Genomic DNA, 22,069 nt, shown 5'->3' on the forward strand with positions numbered 1-22,069 from the left:
CAGAATGTGATCAAGCTAATTGCAACCATATTATGTGCATTCAGCCACTCTGAATTAATAAAATAGAAAACCACATAGTTAACTGTTAATTGGAAAACAGGCTTTTAGAGGCAAGATCAAAACTAACTGGTAGTTTCTTCTAATCAGAATGATAGGAGGGGAAAGAAAAGTCAAGAAGTGAGACTCAAAACTTCGTTGGATGGAAGATCTGGAGTCCGGGCACCTCTGATATTAGAAGTTTATTGAAAGTTAGGAAAAGTGATGATTTTGTAGAGGCCTATGCGTTTTGTAGAAGTTAGTTATAAAAGACTCGTGAATACAGTGTATTCTGGAGCAGTCCTCTGAAGCCATTTTGAGAGATGTTTTTCTTGACACCTTTTCTCCCCGGTGGATGAGCAACTGGCCACTGAGAACCCGCTGCTGATTACTCAGTACCGTTCCAGATTTTAGGAAAATATCTGGGATGCTATAAACCTATTGCTTATGTCTGTGTGTGCTTAAATCTAATAAACTGCAGTTTTAGATAGAGCCTACTTACTTGTATTAATCTTTCATCAGGCAAAAATGCCGTGTTCCCATTGATTTATCCTTGACACCGCCTGGAGTGAAACAGTTAAGTTACCGCTGCCGTGAGTTCTGAAAACTGTTGGTAACAGGTCCAATAAAAGATATTACCTCATCTGCTTCATCTCTCCAATATCCTGGGACCAACCCAGTTACAACAACACTGCAGACTGAGAGATTTCCCTGACCTTTGCATAAATGTATGCAGTGCTGTGGCTGGGACAGCCCCAGGTTATTAGAGATTCCAGCCTTTCCCTAATCCATTCACTGAACACTAACCTGTCTTCTAGGACTCAAGGCTACCATTCCAAAAATACCCACTGCCAATCCCAGCGCTAGCACCTATTATCACAAATCTCCTTGCTGCGGGATAGTTTTCACCCTTATTCTTTCTGGCCCCTACAGATGATGCATGGCAAAGGGGAACGGGAAGATGGAAACCAAAGCTCCTTGGGGGAATTCATCCTGCTAGGGGTGTCTGACCGGCCACAGTTGGAGCTGCTGCTCTTTGTGCTCATCTTAACCTGCTACACCATGACCTTACTTGGAAACACCACCATCATCGTGGTCTCATGGCGAGACCCCCATCTCCACATGCCCATGTATTTCTTCCTCAGCAACCTCTCTTTCCTGGACCTCTGCTACACCACCAGCGTTGGTCCCCAGATGCTGGTGAACTTCCGCTGCACCTGCAAATCCATCTCCTGGGCCTGGCTGTGTGGCCCAGCTCTACATCTCCCTCTCGCTGGATTGCACCAAGTGCCTCCTGCTGGCCGTCATGGCCTACGACCGCTATGCCGCCAGCTGCCAGCTGCTGCGCTACATGGCCATCATGAGCCGCCGCCTGGTTGTGCGGCTTCGGCAACTCCATGCTGCAGACCATCCTGACCCTGCAGCTGCCCCGGTGTGGGTGGAACCAAATCAAGCATTTCCTCTGCGAGTTGCCAGCCCGGCTCAAGCTGGCCTGTGTCGATACCTCTGCCAACAAGACCGAGCTCCTCGCCAGTATGGTTTTCTTTCTGTTGGTGCCACTTGGCCTCATCCTAATCTCCTACGGCTACATCAGCACCGCCATGCTGAGGATTTGCTTGGCCCAGGGCAGGCTCAAGGCCTTCAACACTTGTACCTCCCATCTAGCCGTGGTGTCACTCTTCTATGGCATGGCCATTTCCATGTATCTGCAGCCTCCATTCAGCTACTCCCAGGACCGAGGCAAGATGGTCTCCCTCTTCTATACCATGGTGACCCCCAGGATCAACCCCCTCATCTACACACTGAGGAACAAGGAGTTGCACAGGGTCCTGTGTAGGGTGCTGGGGAGGATCCCGACTGCCCAGGGGACCTTAGCTGGGTGAACAATTGGCACAGAACCATCCGTACCTCTCAAGACTACTGTAACCTCTTCTGTGCCCATGTGGAGCCTTCTGCCTTCCCTACAGCACCGGGCCTCTACATCCACACAAACCCGCTGCCCTCTCCCATTCTACAGAACAAACCTGCCCTAATGTTCCCCACAACCTGCCTTCCTTTTCCTATCCCACACAATCCTTCTCCCACCCCACAGAACAAACCTGCTCTAACCCCACACCCAACCTGCCTGGCTCTCCCAACCCACAGAACCCATCTGTCACCCCTCATGGCCCCCTTGTCCTCTCCTTTGCAATAAAACCAAGCACCATCCTAGTTGCACCTCTAGGAACAATCCCTGCTCTCTTGCCCAAAGAGATTATTCTTATTGCTTTCTACTGCAGTAGCAAAGAGGATCCGACTGAGATTAGGGTTGTACCAAGAGCTGCACAGACACACAGCAAGAGGCAGTCCCTGCCTCAGCTGAGATCAGGGCCCCATTGTGCCTGGCACTGCACACACAGTGAGAATCAGTCACTGCCCTAGCTGAAATCCAGGCCATGTTCCATGAGACAGGAAGATATATGAGTTCAGTGCCTTCTGAACAAAATTACTGGACATCACAATCAAAGACTGGATTGAGTCAGTGAAGGCAGCTCCGTGGGTGTTGAGAGTACCTGAAGAAGATCATGCGGATTTTGTGGAAGAGCATCTCAAAGTCCAGGCCAGATTGACAGTGAAGTTCATGGCAACAGCTGACAAACCAGATGTAGAGAAGACATTTCAGCTTCTCTTAGAAGCGTATGAAAACAAAGTGCCCTTTGGAACCAGTCTCAAAGAATTCTGTGAGCTGACACAGAATCCAGGTCGGACCATTCGGGCCTACTCATATGAGCTCCAAGAGAGAATGAGCCAGGTGAAGCGCTGGGACCCACAAAAACTTCCGGACATGGATATGGTCCTGAAAGCGTAGTCAGTGCTGGGGCTCCGGGATGATTCCCTCCACTGTGAGATGAAGAAGAGGTTTAAATAAGAGCCCAGTAAGAATTTCCATGAACTCCTGCCAGCTGCCATTACATGGTCTGAATTAGAGCAGGTTCCTGTGGAAGAGATGGCCAAGCCCAACCCCTGTATGCAAAGTGTAGGCCTAGGTAATGCAGCTACCAGGAAGAAGATTCTCCCCAAACACAGTTAACTCTGGAAAGTTTAAAAGAAGCTGTCCAGAAACTGGCTGGCCAACAGCGGGAGATGCTGAAAGTGATGACTGAGGTGATGAAAGGTAAAATCTCCCCTAGTATGCCAAAATATCCAAGGGCATTGGGATCCTGAAAATCTCCACCTTAAAGGCACCTGATTTTCGGAAGGCAAATGTTCAGGGCCCCTGAAAACCAAGCATTTAAAAACCATGTATCATGCTCCAAAAATTTTGAGATTGTCTTTAAAATCGTGAGATTTAATTAAATTATAACTGTCAAATTCTTTTTCTTTACCTTCCAGTTTCTGAGATTTAGATCACATTTGTATCATGTTCTGGGGTTTTTCTCCATCTCCATGAGGGCTAGAAACGTTTCTTTTTAAAGCTATTTTTTAATTGTAAACACATTCTTCCAGGTGCTGCAGCTTTTAGCAGAAGATCTAGCACTGCGAGACTTTCGTTGGCAACACTGCATCAAATCACATACCTAAAATCACCAGTCACTTTTGTAAACCTTGGTCCATATGCCTCTCTAGTGGCCTGACCCTCACTAATTAGAACAGTTTGTTCCCGAAGCACAGCCAAGGAAGTTGCTCTGTTGGTTCAATCTTCCCTTTATGCCCTGATGCCTCTGGGTAGAATTGTCATTCAGTGACTTTGCTCTGTAGCAGCCAACCTTACCTCTGCAACCTGAAGGCTGAGTGCCTGAGTTAATAAATATGCCCCCAGCTTCACTTCATTCTCTGGGCTCTCTGTATTGACTGAAGTTTTAGATAGCTAGACCAGTGGCTAGGAGGCTGGATAGGTAGATATATTTTAGTGAGACAAGGTTCGTGAGGTAATATCTTTTATTGGACCAACTTCTGTCGAGCTACATGGAGAAGTTAGTCCAATAAAAGATATTACCTCACCACCTTCTCTCTATAACATCCTGACACCATCATGGCTACAACAAAACTGCAAACAACAAGTAGGTAGGTAGATAGATAGATAGATAGAAGGGTGTACGGGGATTGATAGATAGATAGCATTAGGATTTAGACAGATAGATTGTCAGTTTATTTTTAAGTCTGAAAAGTGCCCAGTTATTTGCCCAGCACAGACACCTAAATAGAACAGAATGCCAGGATATAGACACATGTCTGAGCCAGTCCCCTCAACCTGGGGCTGGATCGGAGCCGGAGCCCCCTAGAGAAAAAGAGACCCCATATTGCATTCCTACATCACTGCTGAGTTCATGGTTTTGAAAACTCTTGGCAGGAGGAGACTCAGCACCATTGCCTGATGGTTTTATCCCTGGTTTACACTGGAGGTGAGGGAGGGAAAGATCAGTTACAGCATGGGCATGTTTTTGTAGAGGTGTCATTCCCTAAGGTGTAAGTGAATTGCAGACTGACAGGGGTTAGTAAGAAATTTCCCAGCTGTCCATGAAGCATGTGATGACACTTCCTCTGAAGCTGGGACTGGCCACCATTGAAGATGGGGACTGGAAGGACCCGGGTGGGATCCAGCCTGGGGACTGGTATGTTCCTGTTAGCTGTCTTTGTGCTGTGCTTCTTCCCAGCACGTGTAACGCTCCCGGAGGTTGGATTCCTCTTGATACACTTTGATTCACTTCTGAACCTGGCATAGAAAAAAATGTTAATGGCCTGTCTGGCCCCACTGTGGGCTCGTCAGCATCGTGTCACAAATAGCAAGCATAAGACCCAGAGTCCCCTCTTGATGCAGCCCCCAGCTGTGAGTGGGAGCCGACATGCTAACAAAGCCCGGCATGCTGCCTCCCAACACCTAACGAAGAGCCCTGGAGCAACAGCACCCCGCGCTGGGGGCCTAACTCCTCAGGGAGTGCGCGGCACCAAATGGCTCCCAGACCTTCCCTTGTAGCAGGCAGGGGCTGGGTGTCTCTGCACAGAGGTGCCACGGAACTGATCGAGGTGACACAGTGGAGAGTCCAGGGCTCACCAGCTAAGGGCCAGGACAGGAAGGAAAGAGGCTTGACTGAGATCAGAGAAATGACCCATTGGGGCAAAAGTTCTGCCCTCTGCCTGTGCCAGACAGATCACTGGCCAGTTACTCTGGTACCCCTTACAGCCCTGCCCCAGATCACTGGCCAAATAGTTCATTTCCTCTGCAATGAATGAGGTCATTGTCCCTTCTAGCTCTATAGGTCAGCTTCCTCCATCCTCCACACAAATTCACAGGTTCACAAACCCCTCCCCATTAAAGCAGATCAGATTTGTTCTCCACTTGCTGTCTGAGAGTGTCTGATGAAGGAATATGCAAATATTCTGCTCTCCATTGTACAGATGGGGAAATTGAGGCTAGGGGGCAGATGAGACTTGCCCAAAGTCAGGGTGGAAGTGGGAAGAGAACCATGGGGCCTTCATGCCTAGTCCAGCGGCCTAACCACTAGACCACACTGCCTTTCAGAAGGGCATACTTATCGGACTCAGGCCTGGACTATCCAATGTGCACTAGATGCACTTGCCCAGGGCCACCTGAAACTCCATGCACCGAGTTGCAACATCACTCACTCAAATATGGCCCATCCATCCCACCCTCCATCACCCCTGTCACAATGGAGGGTTTGGCATGGGATCATGTGAGTGAGGCCTGGGTGATGGGAGTGAGTGGAGTTGGGCGGCCAGGCTCGGGAGAACCTCCCTTCTCTTGGGATGGGAGCAGACTGCTGAGCTGGGGATGCACCGGTGAGTGGCCAGGAGGGTCCTGGTGGTGTTGAGTGAGGAGCTGGGGGTGAGTTTTGGGGTGAGTTGGGAGTGTTGGGGAGGTGCAGGTGTGAGTGGGGAATGCTGGGGGCTGTGAGGGGAGTTGTGGGGTTGTGTGGGGAATGGGGGATGTTGGTAATAATGGGAAATGTTGCTAAGTGGAATGAGTTGGGGAGGAATGGGGGTTTTGGGGTGTGGGTTGGGGGGCTGGGATTGTGGAGACTGTGCCCGGGGAGGGGGCTGAGATGTTGGGGGCTGCGGTGAATTGGATGCATGTCAGGGCGGCTGGGTGTTGACAACAGGGGGTGCTATGACCCCTGAAATGGGTCTTTACTGGCTCCCGGTGGAGCAGATTACTGTCATACCAATGAAAAAGGTCCACAGTAATTATCTTCAATACACAGCAGTTTATTGAGATGTAATTACACAAGCGGTAAAGGGTTATATTAAGCACCTAACTCCTATGTTAGACATTAAGAGTTATGCATTAAGAGCTATACATTCCCCTTAACGAGTCTCTCTTTCACAAACACACGCAAACAGGCCCAGCACTAGCCTCACACAGTTCCTGCCTAGCAAACAGGGAAGGTGGTTACCAATTTTATAGATGGCTTCTTCTCTTCTTGTCTGTTCTTCTCAGCCCTCTGGCCTGTCTCGGATTCCCTCGAGGCAAGACCTTGGCTGCTTTGAGACCCCCCTGGTTCACAGTCCTACTCCAGCCCACGGAGCAGAGTTTTGGCTACTCTGTCTGGCGGCATTGCTTCTTCAAGGGTCAATTAAGGAATCTCAACCAACAGTAATTTACTTTGCTTTATTCTTATACCCTTGTTCCTCAGAGGAGTCACATGTCTTAAAAGCATGCCCAGTGGGCGTGTGGTGACTAATTTTTACCTAATTAGTATTTTAGAAGGGGCTGGGAATGTGGTACCCAACGAAGATCACTCCTCATTTACTCACTCATCAATCATTCACTCTGGCTCTCTGCGTGGTGTCCTTGCTGCAAGGTCACTACAACCAGGTCGCCCTGTACTCCATGCTGCAACTTTATACATGTGATATTTACTTTTGCATGGGCCCATATTTGCCGACCAGTAGATTCCATATCGATCACACACACAGGCTTTGCCAGTCCTTTATCAAATTTACTTCTGCTTAAAGGGAACCTGATCCCAGGATTCTCTGCAGTCCTTCAGCCATGTTTAAGTCATGTCAAGTTATGCTCACACCGTTCATTCAGTATGGCCACACCAATTTGACGCCATCCCGACACTGGACTATGTGTGGTGGCTGTCAGGGTAAGCAGGGTCTGGTGGAGGTCTGTTGGGATATATGTGGGGTAGGAGGGGAATTTGGGGTTATTTCTGTGGGGAGGAGTATGTGCGGGGAGGGGAGGAAGGGGCATCTGGGGGTCTGAGTGGAGTGAGGTCTGTATCAGGCAGTGCGGGAGGGGCATCTGGGGGTCTGTGTTTGGTGGGGTATGTATGATGTACGGGGAGCGGGCCCCTTGCTCTCTAGTTTATGGAAGGTGGGGGGAGCCCACAATTTCCATGGTGCTCAGAGCCCCAAAATTCTTCAGTCAAGGCCTGCTTGGACTCCAACCCAAATGGCCCTTCTCAGTTTCAGCCTATTCACAGTTTTCCCAGGCACCCCCCCCACCACATTCCTCTCCCACTTGGGGGGGGACTGGTGGCTTTCAGACACCTATAAATGGTCCTCCACGTTCTCATACCTGTTAGCGAAGGGAATTCTGGGTGCCTGGGGATGCCTTGACCCCACCCACTCACTTCTGGGCCTGATATTAAGTTACCAAGTATTACTCAAAATTGATAGCTGAAGAGAAGCCAGGAGTTGTGGCTCCCGGCCCCCTGCTCTAACCCAATCCCCTCCCAGAGGTGGGAAGAGAACCCAGGTGTCCTGGGGGTCAGAGGTGTAACTTCAAGATGCTGCTGCTGTGCACTAACCCCAGAATCCTGCTGTCAGCACTGACTCACTCTGAGAACTGTCTCTGCTTGACTCAGATGGGAAGGGACAATCCCTGCTCCATGGCCCTGCAACCTTGACTGCCTCACAATGTTTTGTTGTAGCTTCCAACATGGGTTGCTCACAAGCAGCCTGCCAGCATGTGCGTCTGGGTCACACCCTGAGTGTCTGTGTGTAGTCACAGCCCTGGTCCAGCAACTCTTACACCAGCAGCGTGTTTCACTGTAAGTTCTATTTTGTTTAGGCACTTTGCCATTTTGTTTGTAGAGTTATTTTTTTGTCCACCATGTTGGTGACCTTCTTCTTAAGATAATTGGCACATTTTTCTCTCTAAGGTGGGAAAAAGCAATGGTCACATGGCCTATGTTCTGCCTAGTAACAGGAGAGCATAAGAAACTGCTACACCCGAGAGGAGAGGCTGTCCTTCCTAGTGGCAGCTCAGTACATGTCCTAGCCAAGACTTTAAGAGATCTGTAGAAGACCACAGAAGAAGAACCAAACTCCATAGTTCCAGCTATCAGTTTCTGATTGATTCCTATCTTACCTGAATCCTGAACTCCTGTGTCCTCACCTTGCTGTCCTGGTGTATTCCATCCATGATGTCCTCTATCGTGGGTCCATTCCTCTGAACCCTGCGTAGTATGCTGTGTACCTCTGTACCTTACCTGTAGTAAATTCACCTTTGTCCTCATGGGTTTGGGACCTTGACTGTATGTCAATTTGTTGTGCCAACCTGTACCTGTATGCCCTTTGTGTATTGTTTTGCCGGGGGTCCTATAAATTACTGTTTCCTGTTTGAGTCACTGTTTAATAAACCAGTTTGCTTTATAGTTAATCCTGTCCTCAGTTTTCTCTCCATTGATAGATGGGGTTTGGGGGAACGAGTCTGCTGGGTGGGAACTCTGAGGTGTGGAACCTAGAGCACATCCAGTTAACCATAGGCAAGATCTGAGTTCCTGGTTAACAGGGTGACCACAACACATTCCTAGTCCAAAATTCTCCCCCTGCCCCCCACAAGATGTTTGTTCTGCACTGCCCAGCCCTCTCATGGACAGTTCAGATATTTTAGGTCTGCTGTCCTGTGAGGGGAGCAATATCCAACAGTTTGCTACTTCAAATGGAGTTACTCATACAATTCAGTTTAAATGCAGTAATGGATCAGTTTGGATTCTGAAATAGAACACCTTTATTTCACTACAAAGAGAGAGATTTTAAGTGAGTACAAGTATAAGGTATTAAAGTCAGATTGGTTACAAGAGAAATAAAAATAAATCGCTTCCTAGTACTAAACCTTAGCAAAGCAGACTTGGCTCAAGGTGAAAACCCTTACCACATGCTCCGAGTAACATTGCTGAGCCAATTCTCAGGCCAAAATCTGCTCCCAAAGTCCAAAGGCTGTTTCTTTTGTCTTCTTAGGGGAAAGAGAGAGAGATGGATAGGGAGAGATACCTTGGGGTGTTTCTGCCCCTCACTTTTATTGTCCAGTCCCCCTTTGAAATGAATTTTATTGAGGGTTATGCCTAGATAAAGTACATTCCTTCTGTGAGGACAGAGACAAGGAGTCTCATGGTGAAAGATGTGCCAGGCTGTTGTTTGTTTAAATGCAGATAGGGTTGTTCCTGTCCCACTTCCCTGTCTAAGACTGCCCACTTGATAGGTGGTTGCCCATCAACTCTGATGACACCTGGTTAGACTCCTTTGTGTTCAAGAAACTGCTTTACCCAGACTTGTTTGATAAATGCATTTCAGACCTAATTTCTGCTTATGTTTATTACTTTAAGTAGAATGTTGCTACACACATTTCGTCATGATAGTATTGACAAGTGAGTTATTGGTTTTCAAAGCTCTCTCCAATAGGCTTAGAGCAGCTGAACCAACGCAGCGTTTTAAGTGTAGACTTGCCCTTAGAAAGTTTTCTTAATAGCTAACCTGAATCTCCGTTCATACAGGCTAAGCCCATTACTTCATGTCCCACCCTGGTGGACATGTAGAACCATTGCTCACCATCCTCTTTATAACAACTTTTCACACATTTGAACACTGTTTCCAGGTCCCCCTTCAGCCTTTTGTCCTCTAGACTAAACATGCCCAGTTCTTTCAGCCTTTCCGCATAGGTCATGTTTTCAAAACCTTTGATCGTTTTTGTTGTTGTCCTCTGGACTCTCTCCAATTTGTCCACATCTTTCTTAATGCATAATATATTATATTATTTATTAATATTATTTATTACTATTATTAATTAATTAATCAAGATAATCACTTAGACAACCTATACAAATTAAATTCTTTCCATCTTTCCATATAATTAACTCCTTTCAGCCATAGATTGTAGACAGATAGGTTGGTAGATTTCAGTTTATCAGCCAGTTTTTCAAAGTGATCTAAAATGGAGACATATAGATAGATTAGCCTGTAATTTTCTGTGCCAGATCAGGAGCAGAGTGCAGTTAGAAGTGCAAATTTGGGGCTTGGTCATGAGGATCCTGACATACATCCTCCTGCAAAAAATTACCACTTAAGAATTGCCAGTGCTTATAATGTTTTACTGAGCAGTTCTGGGGAACAAACCAGTTGCAGAAACCACATGAAATGGACACCAGTGGACTTTCCCTGGTTCCATCCAGTGTCTGGCACCAAAAACCAGATGCAAAATTGAATGGTTACAAAGTTATTGGGTTTGGATTCTGTGTTTGTAGATTGGTAGGGACGGTAGATGAAACCTCTGACATCTAGGAAACGCAGTGTTAAATGAATGCCTCTAGGTGTCACCATAGCAATCATTAATGGTTAGTTGTTAATGTTTTATAATTAATTGACAACTCCAATAAACTAAAAGGCAACAAAGGTAACACAGATAAATAGAAATACTTTTTAACATGACCCAAATTTACCCTGTGTTACTCATACTCCATGACATTACCCAGGGAAAGATTAGGCTTTTATGCTAGACGTCGCTTCCTCACCGAGGTTGGGCTTGAGCTCCATAGTAAATTAGAAGTTAACTTAATGACATACAATGTTTCTATGGCTGCTACAAAAATTACTAATAAGATGCATGACAGTTAATGAGAGTTATTCAAAAATTTTCTAACAGATACAAAATTTGCAAATTATTTTAAGGGTCCGAGTTCAGGTTAAAATTGAGTTAAAAGCATTTTTCCTTGAAGTTTCTGAGATGGGCATTGCACGTTGAAATTACCTCATCATATACACTATCAAAGATTCAAATGTTTAAAGAATATATGTTCCCATGATTCAGGGTATAAGTCAGCCTCTAACTGTCTGCACTGAGGAAGAAATTTCTGTTATGGGTAGGTTGTCTCATTGCCTATCTCCTAGCATACATATCCTAGAACTGCCACCAACTGCCACAGCTGCACTTTACCATGACAACTTGTTTGAAGTATTGTTGTAGTCACGTTGGTCCCAGGATACGAGCAATGCAAAGTAGGTGAGGTAATCTCTTTCATTGGACCAACCTATGATGGAGGCTTCAAAAGAAAGTTGCACAACATCTTCGAAAGATGACATTGAAGAATTTAAATTCATAAGTCTTCTGGACACTGAAAACCCTGGACTTAAGAGAGACTCTGGTTTTACGGCCCATTACAACAATTTGTAACACACCCTGCTGCTTACTAACCTTCCATTGTCTGACAACTGCAGAGGTGTTAATTTCCTACTTCATATTTATTGCCCACTTCATTTTAAATGGGCACCTGCAACATGCATAACCATCTGTCCCGTCTTGTATTTAACTTGAACACTCTGGTTACCATCTCCAGAGTTCTGTGAAGCTTGAAAGTTTGTCCCTTCCATCCAAATAAGTTGGTTCAATAAATGATATTATCTCATCTACCTTGTCTCTCAACTCTGTTTCTTGGCATTCAGATGTGTCACAGGGTGAACTGAGCCCTTTATGAGGGAACTACTCCCACTCACCTCTGGCTCATTAACAGCCTTGACAAGGCCTGACAAGGGACAGATGTTCCTGATAAAGATCCAGCAGGGAAGGGAACAGGAGGTGGAAGCTGTGAAGTTGAGCTCCAGCTCAGAAGGGCTGGGAGTGGTAGCTTCATGAAGTGGCGACTGGGACAGAAGAAGAACCCGGGTGTGGTAGAAGACCGCAAAGCTGAATATAAACTTTTGTGTTGTTGTGATGGGCTTTCTTTTTGGACCTGGAGGATTCTTTTGAACTGTTTCTGTTATAGAATGAGCCCCAGGCAGTGAGGCTGTTAGGCATGAGACAGACTGTGTGGATTTCTTAAGGAGTCCTGAAGAGGAGAAAGAGAGGCTAGCCACCACAGAGCTAACCTGGCCATGAGGGGGCTCTCGGGAGGCAGGGGAGCCCTGTTACAGTATCTTATGACTGCCATCAATTGCCACAGATCCACTACTCTATGCTTTAATTTCTTGGCATATTATTATTACGGATAAGAATAAAACTGGAGTCATAGTTAGGAGACACAGTCACAACCAGGACCTGCACAAATAAAGAACACAAAAGATCCCTGTTGCAAACAGCTTACAATCTAAGCATCCATTTTCAATGACAGATGCATTTCTTGGCACATGTATCCTATTACTCCCACCAGCTGCCACAGATTCAGTTTTCTAGGACACTTTGATTCCCTGGCATATGGATCCTCCTTTGTCACTAAGTGCCACAGAATCACTTTTCTGTGACAAAGCCATTCCCTGGCAGAAGGATCCTACCTGTCACCCAATTGGCCCAGATTTTCTATGACAAAGTCACAAGTGGGAATGGTTCATTCAGAGTAAATGGGGCTGCCCTTGAATGTGACCCTCCTGTGTATGGCTGTTGGGGCACCTTTCATCTTTATTTTTGTCCCTTCTCCCTGCAGGAGGAAAGAGGGAACGGGAGCTCCCAGTGGGAGTTCATCCTATAGGGGGTCTCTGACCAACCACGCCTGGAGATGCTGCTTTTCATGGTTTTCCTGGTCTTGTACATCCTGAACCTGGTGGGGAACCTGGCCATCATCGTCACCTTGTGTCTGGAACCCAGTCTCCACACCCCTATGCTTTTCTCCTTCAGCAACCTCTCTTTCCTGGACCTTTGCTACACCACCAGCACTGTATTCCTCAGATGCTGGTGAACTTCCGCAGCGCCCACAAGTCCATCACCTGGGCTAGCTGCATATCCCAGCTCTACATCTTCCTCTAACTGGCTGGCACCGAGTGCTTCCTGCTGACCGTCATGGCCTACGACTGCTACGTCTCAATCTGTCAGCCGCTGCGCTACACAATCGTCATGAGTCGCCGCCTCTACCAGCACATGGCAGCCACCGTCTGGTTGTGCAACTTCTGCAACTCCATCCTGCAGACCATCCTGACGGTGCGGCTGCCCCGGTGCGTCCGGAACTGGGTCGGCCACTTCTTCTGTGAGGTGCCGGCCCTGCCCAAGCCAGCCTGTGTCGACACCTCTGCCAGTAAGGCCCTGGCATTTGCTGTCTGTGGTCTCTTCCTGATGGTGCTGCCTTGCCTCATCCTGGTCTCCTACAGCTACATCGTCACCGCCGTTCTGAGGATTCTCTCGGCCCAGGGCAGGCTAAAGGCCTTCAACACCTGCTCCTCCCACCCGGCCGTGGTGTCGCTCTTCTACGGCACACCCATTTCCACATATCCACAGCCTCCGTCCAGCTACTTCCAGACCGGATCAAGATGGTCTCCCTCTTCTATCCCATCATCGATCCCATGCTTAACCCCCTGATCTACACGCTGAAGAACAAGGAGTGCACAGGGCCCTAAGGAGGGTGCTGGGGAGGCTATTCTGGAGAAAGAGAACATGAGCCAGAGAAATGAGTTGGGACTGGCTGGCTTGTCTGCATTTTTATCTCTCTGATCATGTCCACACATGGTGCTGGGACTGGGAAACCAGAGGTCACTCACCATGAGCCCCAGAAGTCAGAAGAGCATGAAAAAGATGGTGTTGGTCACCACACTGTGTCCTTCCTTGGATCCATCCACGAACAAAGTTGGCTCTGCATGGAGAAGAGTGAGCGATGTGGGCATCTGAGAGTCATCTCTCTGCACCAGATCCAGCCAGCGCAGACCAGAAATACACCTACTATACAATCCCTCCGATTGAATATTGATCTAAAAACCCCACCAACATTGCCCCCTCTCTATTTAATTCTCAGATATGGATCGTTTTGGTGCTTCTTCCCTCTTCCCATGTCAAACTGCAGCTACTTCGCCACCTGGGCTGGATGTTCACCAGAGTCACCATCCTGAATCAGGTGCTTCTGCTCTCATCAGTGCTCCTGCTCTTCTGGCTGTGTTGGTGGTACGGCACCGTGCCATCCACTCCTGGCAGGACCCATGTGCTCCTCCTTTCCAGCTGGCGCTCGGGCTCCACCTTTGCTGGCCAGCTTTTCAGGCAGCATCCTGAAGTCCTCCACCTGATGGAGCTGGCCAAGCATATCTGCCACCACCTTCCCAGAGGCAGCCCGGAGCTGCTGCAGGGGCCCGCCTGGGACCTGCTCCATTCCCTCTTCCGGTGTGAGGCAGCCACGCTACAGGACTTCATGCTGCAGGCCTGCTGGATGACCCAGGTCTTCCAGCACGTGGACATCGAGAGGTCTGTGGGGTGGCAGGCCTGCTCCCAGGCCTGGAGGCACCAGCTTAGCTTCCACCAGGTGCAGGAGATCTGCAAGACGGCCATGGAGGTCTTTGTGTACGGGCCAGTCAGCTCAGAGGAGGAGTGGAGGGATCTAGTACTTCCTAGAAAAGAGATCAAGGCCCAGACAAAGGGGTGGGGTCTTTTCTCCAATCTCCACTGAGGATTTGGTGCAATGGTTGGATGCTTGGATAAGGAGGAGCTGCCTCCCCATGCAGAGAATGAGTCACACACTTGTCCGGTGATTTTCTCACAAACCAGGGGGTGGATGCCAGTGGTAAAGCCACAAGGGGAATATCTGCGGCTCAGTCAGGAAATGCAGACCCAGCTACACACGATTCTGCAGAGCCAGAGATAGAATCCCTTTCCTACAGCATTAAATACACAAGACCAGTTCACTTACTAACAATCTGCCCTACTGCTAGATCCGTTAGCCTCCCTGCAGAGACAGGTAGTAAACAGGACTAGGGGTCAGGACTCCTGGGTTCTCTCCCCTGCTGTGGGAAGGGAGTGGAGGTCTAATGAGTTAGAGCAGCATACTTGTCCTGGATGCTAAGACTGACCAGCCACTTCTTATCCAGGGATCAAGAAAAGCTGTACTGCCATCCTAACTCTTGTGTCTCTCTGTTTTGTTAAAGGCAGGAAAGGTGACCACCAGTCACAGCCATCAACTGAACTAAAACCCGTTCTTCCCCACTATAAGGGATTGTTTGACAAAAGAAGAGAGTCTAATCGCTATCCTCTCTGCAAAGGGCCTTTTGAAAAGTTTGGGTTATGTTTGGTTCTCAGAACCAGCCAATGGCAGATTCAAACTGATGTATGTCTTGTGGTGAAATTCTTTTTCCTCTGGTGTATCTGATTCAATACATTTCCAAACTTTGGCATGAATTTGCTAGTGTTTTGCCCATGCAAATGAGCCAGCTGAGGTCTCCGTCCTCAAAAACCTGAACCAGGTTTGATTGCTTAGTGTTGTACAAGTGACAGGATCATGCTAACACCTGTGATCTCTGGGCCCCCTTTACCACTGGAAATGCACACAGAAGCTCTCCTCCTGCTCATGGGACTCGCTCGAGTTCGGCTCCCTTTCGACTCATTTACATTCCCTTTGGAATCTGGAACAGAAAACTTTTTAATGGCCCCACAAGGGGGCTTATCGAAGGCCGTGTCAAAAATAGCATGCGTTTTTAATAACGCCCAGAATTTCAATTGCTGGATCCCCCAGCTGGAGCCAGGAGCCAAGATGCTAACAATGCCCAGCATGTCGCATTCTGAAGCCTAATGAGGAGCCCGGGGATATGATGTCTCAGGGCACTGACACTGCGAGGGACAATTTGCACCAATCCCAGACTTTCCTCTGTCACAGATAGGGGCTGGATATCTCGGCACCAGATCTTTGGCCAGCCAGACTAATACCACATATCCTTCTGCACCAGGTCATTGTCCAGTTACTGCAGTACCCCATACCCTTCTGTACCAGGTGACTGTCCAGTTACTCCAGTACCCCATGCCATTCTGCAAAAGGTCATTGTCAAGTTACTGTAGGATATAGAACAAGCCTATTCATCAGGTGTAAATGCAGGTATCCGAAGGTTTAAAAGATTTGCTCTATGCTGCTGGACACTGATGGAATTATTTTTTTCCAGGTTCTGGGTATAAACTAGGGTTAAGCTGTTATTTACGAGCCCCCTGGCCTGAACTAGCTTTTCCCACAAAACTGTCAACCCTGCTCCCTGGGGCTCTGCAAACATCACCAGCTGAGTGCCAGCCCCTTGGGGATAATGCAGGGAGGAAACTCTCCCCACACTCTCCAGCTCTGACAACCATAAAGGTTTGTCTCCCTCCTCACCACATGGCCCTTAAGAGTCAGGGACAGAGATCCTGAGCTGTGTGGGAGGAGACACCTGCAATCGAGACATGGGGCCCTTCCTGGCCACGCTTCAGATTTCAGCCCACCCAGACACATAGAGATACCATCCCCGTAAGCTCAGAGACACCAGGGCAGGGGTAGGGGTGGATGGCTGTAGAGGGGTCTGGCTATCCAGTAGTCTTTCTAACCATATGTTTCTGCATCTATTCAGCTCTCTCTCCTCTTCTGTTCATCTCGCTCTTTCTTTCCTGTCCAGCCTTCTCTCTGTCTTTCTCTGTCCTTCTAACAATTCCCCCCCCCCTCTCTCCCTCTCCTTCTCCATGTCCATCCTTCTCTCTCTCTGACTCCCACTCTCTATTTCCATCCATCCATGCCTAGCCTCCGTCAGCCCACACACACTCAGTAACTCTCTCTCTCACCCATCTCTGGCTTTTCTAATGTTCCCAGCACTGCAGTCGCTGGGCTCTCAGGAGCCCCTTCCCACTGAGACAGGTTTTGGGCATCCCCAGCTGGGAAGGGCACACGTAGTAGGAGGCTCTGTCTCAGCTCCAGGCCACTCACTTGCACACCGAGCAGGTTTGGCTGCCCAGATTGGGGACCCCATGACCATGCAACACTGACTCTGAGTGTCCGGCCAATGATCACATTTGGCCCATTCTCCTCCCAGTAAGACACCCGGGGACCCAGCAGCAGGTGGGATGACACCTGGATCCTCTCAGTTTCCAGAGCCAGAGGTAGGTGTGCTGCCCACACAGCAGGTGGACAGAGTTAGCTGGTATCCTTACCCCCCTCCTCTCAAACCCCTTAGACATTCAGCCCCTCAGCCTGGGGCTGCCTCATCTCTGGGCTCTGCAAGCACAGAGGGGGTTTCAGTGCAGGGGATCAGGGATCGCAGCTAAGACTCTGCCCTGGCATCGGAGCTTCTGAACAGACCAGAGCTGTACAGGCAGGAGGGATCTGAAGAAAGCAGAGCTGGAGGTGAATGGAGGTGAGTCTGGGGAGAAGGGGGTTTGAAATAGGCAGAGTGAGGGAGTGGGGAAGGGAACAGCCCAATGAATGGAGACAGACAGACAGACTGACTGACCAGGGAAGTTATGATGATTAGGATGGATGGATGTTTACTGCCACATCTCCAAAATCTGGGTTGTTTCCAGCATGGGCTCATCAATAGCACAGACGCTGGGGCCCCAAACTGAACTTGGATCCACTGGCACCGAGGGCTGGACAGAGCCTTGGTGGGAGTCCGGCGGGTGCATGGAACTCCAGTGGTGGATCTCACTGGAGGATCAGGAGCAGTTCTCTTTTTAACCACCCCTCCCCCGCCCCCCTTTGCTTTCCTCCTAAAGTTTTCTTTCTCTCCCAGTCTCTCTCTGGAGCAGATCCTCAGTGGGTACCAACAAGTTATATTACAGTTGAACCTAGAAGCCCCCACAGAGATGAGGTTCCCATATTGCCAGGCACTGCACGGACACACAGTGAGAGGCGGAGATCAGGGCCCCGTTGTGTTGGGCGCTGCACAGACATACAGTAAATGAGGGACACACAATCCATGCTCCAATCTAAATACGCAAGACAGATAAATGGAGGATGAAAAGGAAGATTATTGTTCTCACTTTAGAGATGGGACCCCAGACTCAGAGAGACAAAGTCACTATCCCAAAATCACCCAGTGAGTCTGTGTCAGTGCTGGGTACCGAAGCCAGCTCTCCAGAGTCCCCAGCCCAGGACTTATCCCCGGACCATCCTTGGGGATAAGATCTGCCCCTCCCCTCTCACTCACTCACTCACTCACTCACTCACCTTAATCTCTTCTAGACTCTTCCCGTGTCATCATTCCTCTCATACTCCCATCACCCCAGGGCCATCACTACATTATGTGGGACTGAGGGTAAATTTGGCAGAAAACAATTGCCAGATTCACTTTTCCATCACTCCCACAGCCCCTCCCCAGCTCATCCCGGCTTTTTGGAAACAATAGCCAATGACCCAACAAGTTTAACTAACGCCTATCAATTGTGCTGCTGAGGAGTCTATTTCCTTTCTACTTATCTCCACTCCTTGTCTTCATCTTTCAGGCCACAAGCCATTTTTGAAAGAATGGCCAAACAGTGTTGCTGACAACTATCATCGACTGTATCTTCCTCCCTGTCTTCTTCCTCACTCAGATTTCTCTTCCCCCACTTCTTCCCTTCCAAGTCTCACATTTATAGATGTAACTATTTATTCAGAGGTATAAAAGCCTCAGTAGGTGCCCATGCTCCTGTCAGGGAGCCCAGTGTATTTGTAAAATTTTTAGCCCTTTTGGGTGACACTAACAGAGTTAGAGGAGGGAAGGAGAGAGGTGGGAGAACAGGAATGAAGGTGAAAGTGAGGATGGGGGAAAAGTTGAAAATGTACAACCTGGGGGGAGAAGAGACTGAATGAGGATGTTATGAATGCTAGCTATGTACAGTGCTTGGTATCATATTGACTGGTGTCTTAGAAATACAGACAGACAAGTTGGGTGACCTGATATCTTTTGTTGGAGCAACTTCTGTTGGTGATGGAGACAAGGTTTTGATCTTACACAGAGCAGGGAAAGGTACTCTGAGTGTCACAGCTAAGTACAAAGAGGAACAGAAGCCTCAATAGTTAACACGTATTTCAAGGGACCATTCAAGGTAAAGTTTCTAGTTAACTCACCTCCCATCATGGAGGGAAAGGTGGTGGGGGGAGAACCTGGAGGAGGGGGCTGAGTGGGTCACAGATTGTTGTAATAAGCCATAAATCCAGTATCCCTGTTCAGTCCATGATTTTAGTGTCTAGCAGAGTTATGAATTTACAACACATACTTGATGGGGTCCACATCCTGAAAGAAATATTTCCTTAGCCCCTTCTTCTGGTGTTCAAACAACTCTCCGAGCTCAGCATCAGAGGCAAGCTGCCACGGAGCAGGATACACCAACTCACAGTGGTACCAGACTCTGCCAGAACAACAGACACAAAACCTGCAGCCATATTTCCATTTCTATGATGATCAACACCATCCAAAACACAGTTTTCAAGATCCATTACTCTAAAACATACCCATCAAAACATGTGGTATATCTCCTCCAGTGCCCCAACAACAGCTATGTGGGTGAAGCCAGACAATCACTATGCTCTTGAATGAACTCACACAGGAAAATGATAGAAGACAAAAACACCCTGTCACTGGTGGGTGAAAACTTGTCACAAAGCAATCACTGTATATATGACCTATCAATCTTCATCCTCAAAGCAAACCTGCACAACACCTTCAAAAGATCAGCCTGGAAGCTTAAATTCATAACTTTGCTGGACACTAAAAATTATGGACTGAACAGAAACAAAATCTATATCTCACTAACCCCACCCTCATCAACGTATTCTCCCCCCCCTCCTTTCCCCTCTGTGACTGGAAGCATGTTACAGGCCACTTCAACATGAATGGTCCATTGAAATATGTTTTAGCTACTTGTGCTGAAAAATCTTCTTCATGCTGCATTTAGCTGTGACACTCTGAGTACATTTCCCAGACCTGCAGAAGAGCTCTGTGTGAGCTCAAAAGCTTCTCTCTCTCACCAGTGGAAGCTTGTCTGTTCCCCTAGATTTGAGGGATGTGTGTACCCCAGAATGCAATCAAGGTAATTGCAACCATATTATGTGCATTGAGCCACCGTGAGTTAATAAAATAGAACACCACATAGTTAAGGGTTAAATGCAAAACAGGCTTTTAGAGGCAAAGTGAAAACTAGCTGGGAGTTTCTGCTCATCGGAATGGGAGGAGGGGAAAGAAAGGTCAATAAGCGAGACTGAAAACCTTCGTGGCTGGAAGACCTGGAGTCTGGGCACCTCTGATATTAGAAGTTTATTGAAAGTTAGGAAAAGTGATGATTTTGTAAAGGCCATTATGACCTATGTGTTTTGTAGAAGTTATAAAAGACTCGTGAATACAGTGTATTCTTGGAGCAGTCCTCTGAAGCCATTTTGAGAGATGTTTTTCTTGACACCTTTTCTTACTGGTGGATGAGCAACTGGCCACTGAGAACCCACTGCTAATAACTAAATACCGTTCCAGATTTTAGGTAAATATCTGGGATGCTTTAAACCTGTTGCTTATGTCTGTGTGCGATTAAATCTAATAAACCGCAGTTTTAGATAAAGCCCACTTACTTGCATTAATCTTTCATCAGGTGGAATTTCTGTGTTCCCATTGATTTATTCCTGACACCACCTGGAGTGAAACAGTTAAGTTGCCCCTGCTGTGAGTTCTGAAAACTGTTGGTAACAGGTCCAATAAAAGATATTACCTCATCCGCTTCATCTCTCCAATATCCTCAGACTGACCCGGTTACAACAACACTGCAGACAGAGAGATGAGAGATTTCCCTGACCTTTGCATAAATGTATGCAGTGCTGTAGCCGTGTCAGCCCCAGGTTATTAGAGATTCCAGCCTTTCCCTAATCCATTCACTGAACACTAGCACCTATTATCACAAATCTCCTTGCTCTGGGATAGTTTTCACCCTTATTCTTTCTGGCCCCTACAGATGATACTTGGCAAAGGGGAACGGGAAGATGGAAACCAAAGCTCCTTGGGGGAATTCATCCTGCTAGGGGTGTCTGACCGGCCGCAGTTTGAGCTGCTGCTCTTTGTTCTCATCTTAACCTGCTACACCATGATCTTGCTTGGAAACACCACCATCATCGTGGTCTCATGGCGAGACCCCCATCTCCACACGCCCATGTATTTCTTCCTCAGCAACCTCTCTTTCCTGGACCTCTGCTACACCACCAGCGTTGGTCCCCAGATGCTGGTGAACTTCCGCAGCACCCAAAAATCCATCTCCTGGGCCGGCTGTGTGGCCCAGCTCTACATCTCCCTCTCTCTGGGCGGCACCGAGTGCCTCCTGCTGGCCGTCATGGCCTACGACCGCTATACTGCCATCTGCCAGCCACTGCACTACACAATCATCATGAGCCGCCGCCTCTGCCTGCAGCTGGCAGCCACCTCCTGGTTGTGCGGCTTCGGCAACTCCATCCTGCAGACCATCCTGACGCTGCAGCTGCCCCGTTGTGGGCGGAACCAAATCGAGCACTTCTTCTGCGAGGTACCGGCCCTGCTCAAGCTGGCCTGTGTCGATACCTCTGCCAATGAGGCCGAGCTCCTCGCCAGCGGGGTGATTTTGCTGCTGGTTCCACTGGGCCTCATCCTGGTCTCCTATGGCTACATCAGCACCGCTGTGCTGAGGATTCACTCGGCCCAGGGCAGGCTCAAGGCCTTCAACACTTGTTCCTCCCATCTAGCCGTGGTGTCACTCTTCTATGGCACGGCCATTTCCACGTATCTACAGCCTCCATCCAGCTACTCCCAGGACCGAGGCAAGATGGTCTCCCTCTTCTACACCATGGTGACCCCTATGCTCAACCCCCTCATCTACACGCTGAGGAACAAGGAGGTGCACAGGGCCCTGTGGAGGGCACTGGGGAGAAATGTGACCGCCCAGGTGACCTGAGCTGGACAGACAATTGGCACAGAACCATCTGTGCCTCTCATGGCTTCTGTTGCCTCTTCGCTGCCCATGTGGAGCCTTCTGCCCTCCCCACAGCCCCGGCCCTCTCCACCCACACAAACCCTCTGTCCTCTCCCACGCTACAGAACAAACCTGCCCTAATCTGCCCCACAACCTGCCTTCCCTCTCCTACCCCATGCAACCCCTCTCCCACCTCACACATCCCATCTTGCACCC

At 48.4% G+C, this 22,069-nt stretch overlaps 1 protein-coding gene and 2 pseudogenes across 1 annotated transcript; all 3 read left to right on the forward strand.

The window, feature by feature from the left end:
- Positions 1–972: 972 nt before the first annotated feature.
- Positions 973–1,919, forward strand: LOC144273997 (olfactory receptor 2B8-like; annotated as a pseudogene).
- Positions 1,920–2,656: 737 nt separating this feature from the next.
- LOC144273998 (olfactory receptor 2B8-like) lies at positions 2,657–13,581 on the forward strand (annotated as a pseudogene).
- A 461-nt stretch (positions 13,582–14,042) lies between these two features.
- LOC144273999 (olfactory receptor 2B8-like) lies at positions 14,043–21,835 on the forward strand. The gene is made up of 2 exons (XM_077832718.1): positions 14,043–14,549; positions 20,870–21,835. Exons 1-2 carry the CDS (start codon positions 14,043–14,045, stop codon positions 21,833–21,835), a joined length of 1,473 nt encoding a protein of 490 aa, XP_077688844.1.
- The last annotated feature ends 234 nt before the right edge of the window (positions 21,836–22,069 follow it).

This window comes from Eretmochelys imbricata, chromosome 14, assembly GCF_965152235.1.
Source record: "Eretmochelys imbricata isolate rEreImb1 chromosome 14, rEreImb1.hap1, whole genome shotgun sequence".
NCBI classification, from domain to species: domain Eukaryota; kingdom Metazoa; phylum Chordata; order Testudines; family Cheloniidae; genus Eretmochelys; species Eretmochelys imbricata.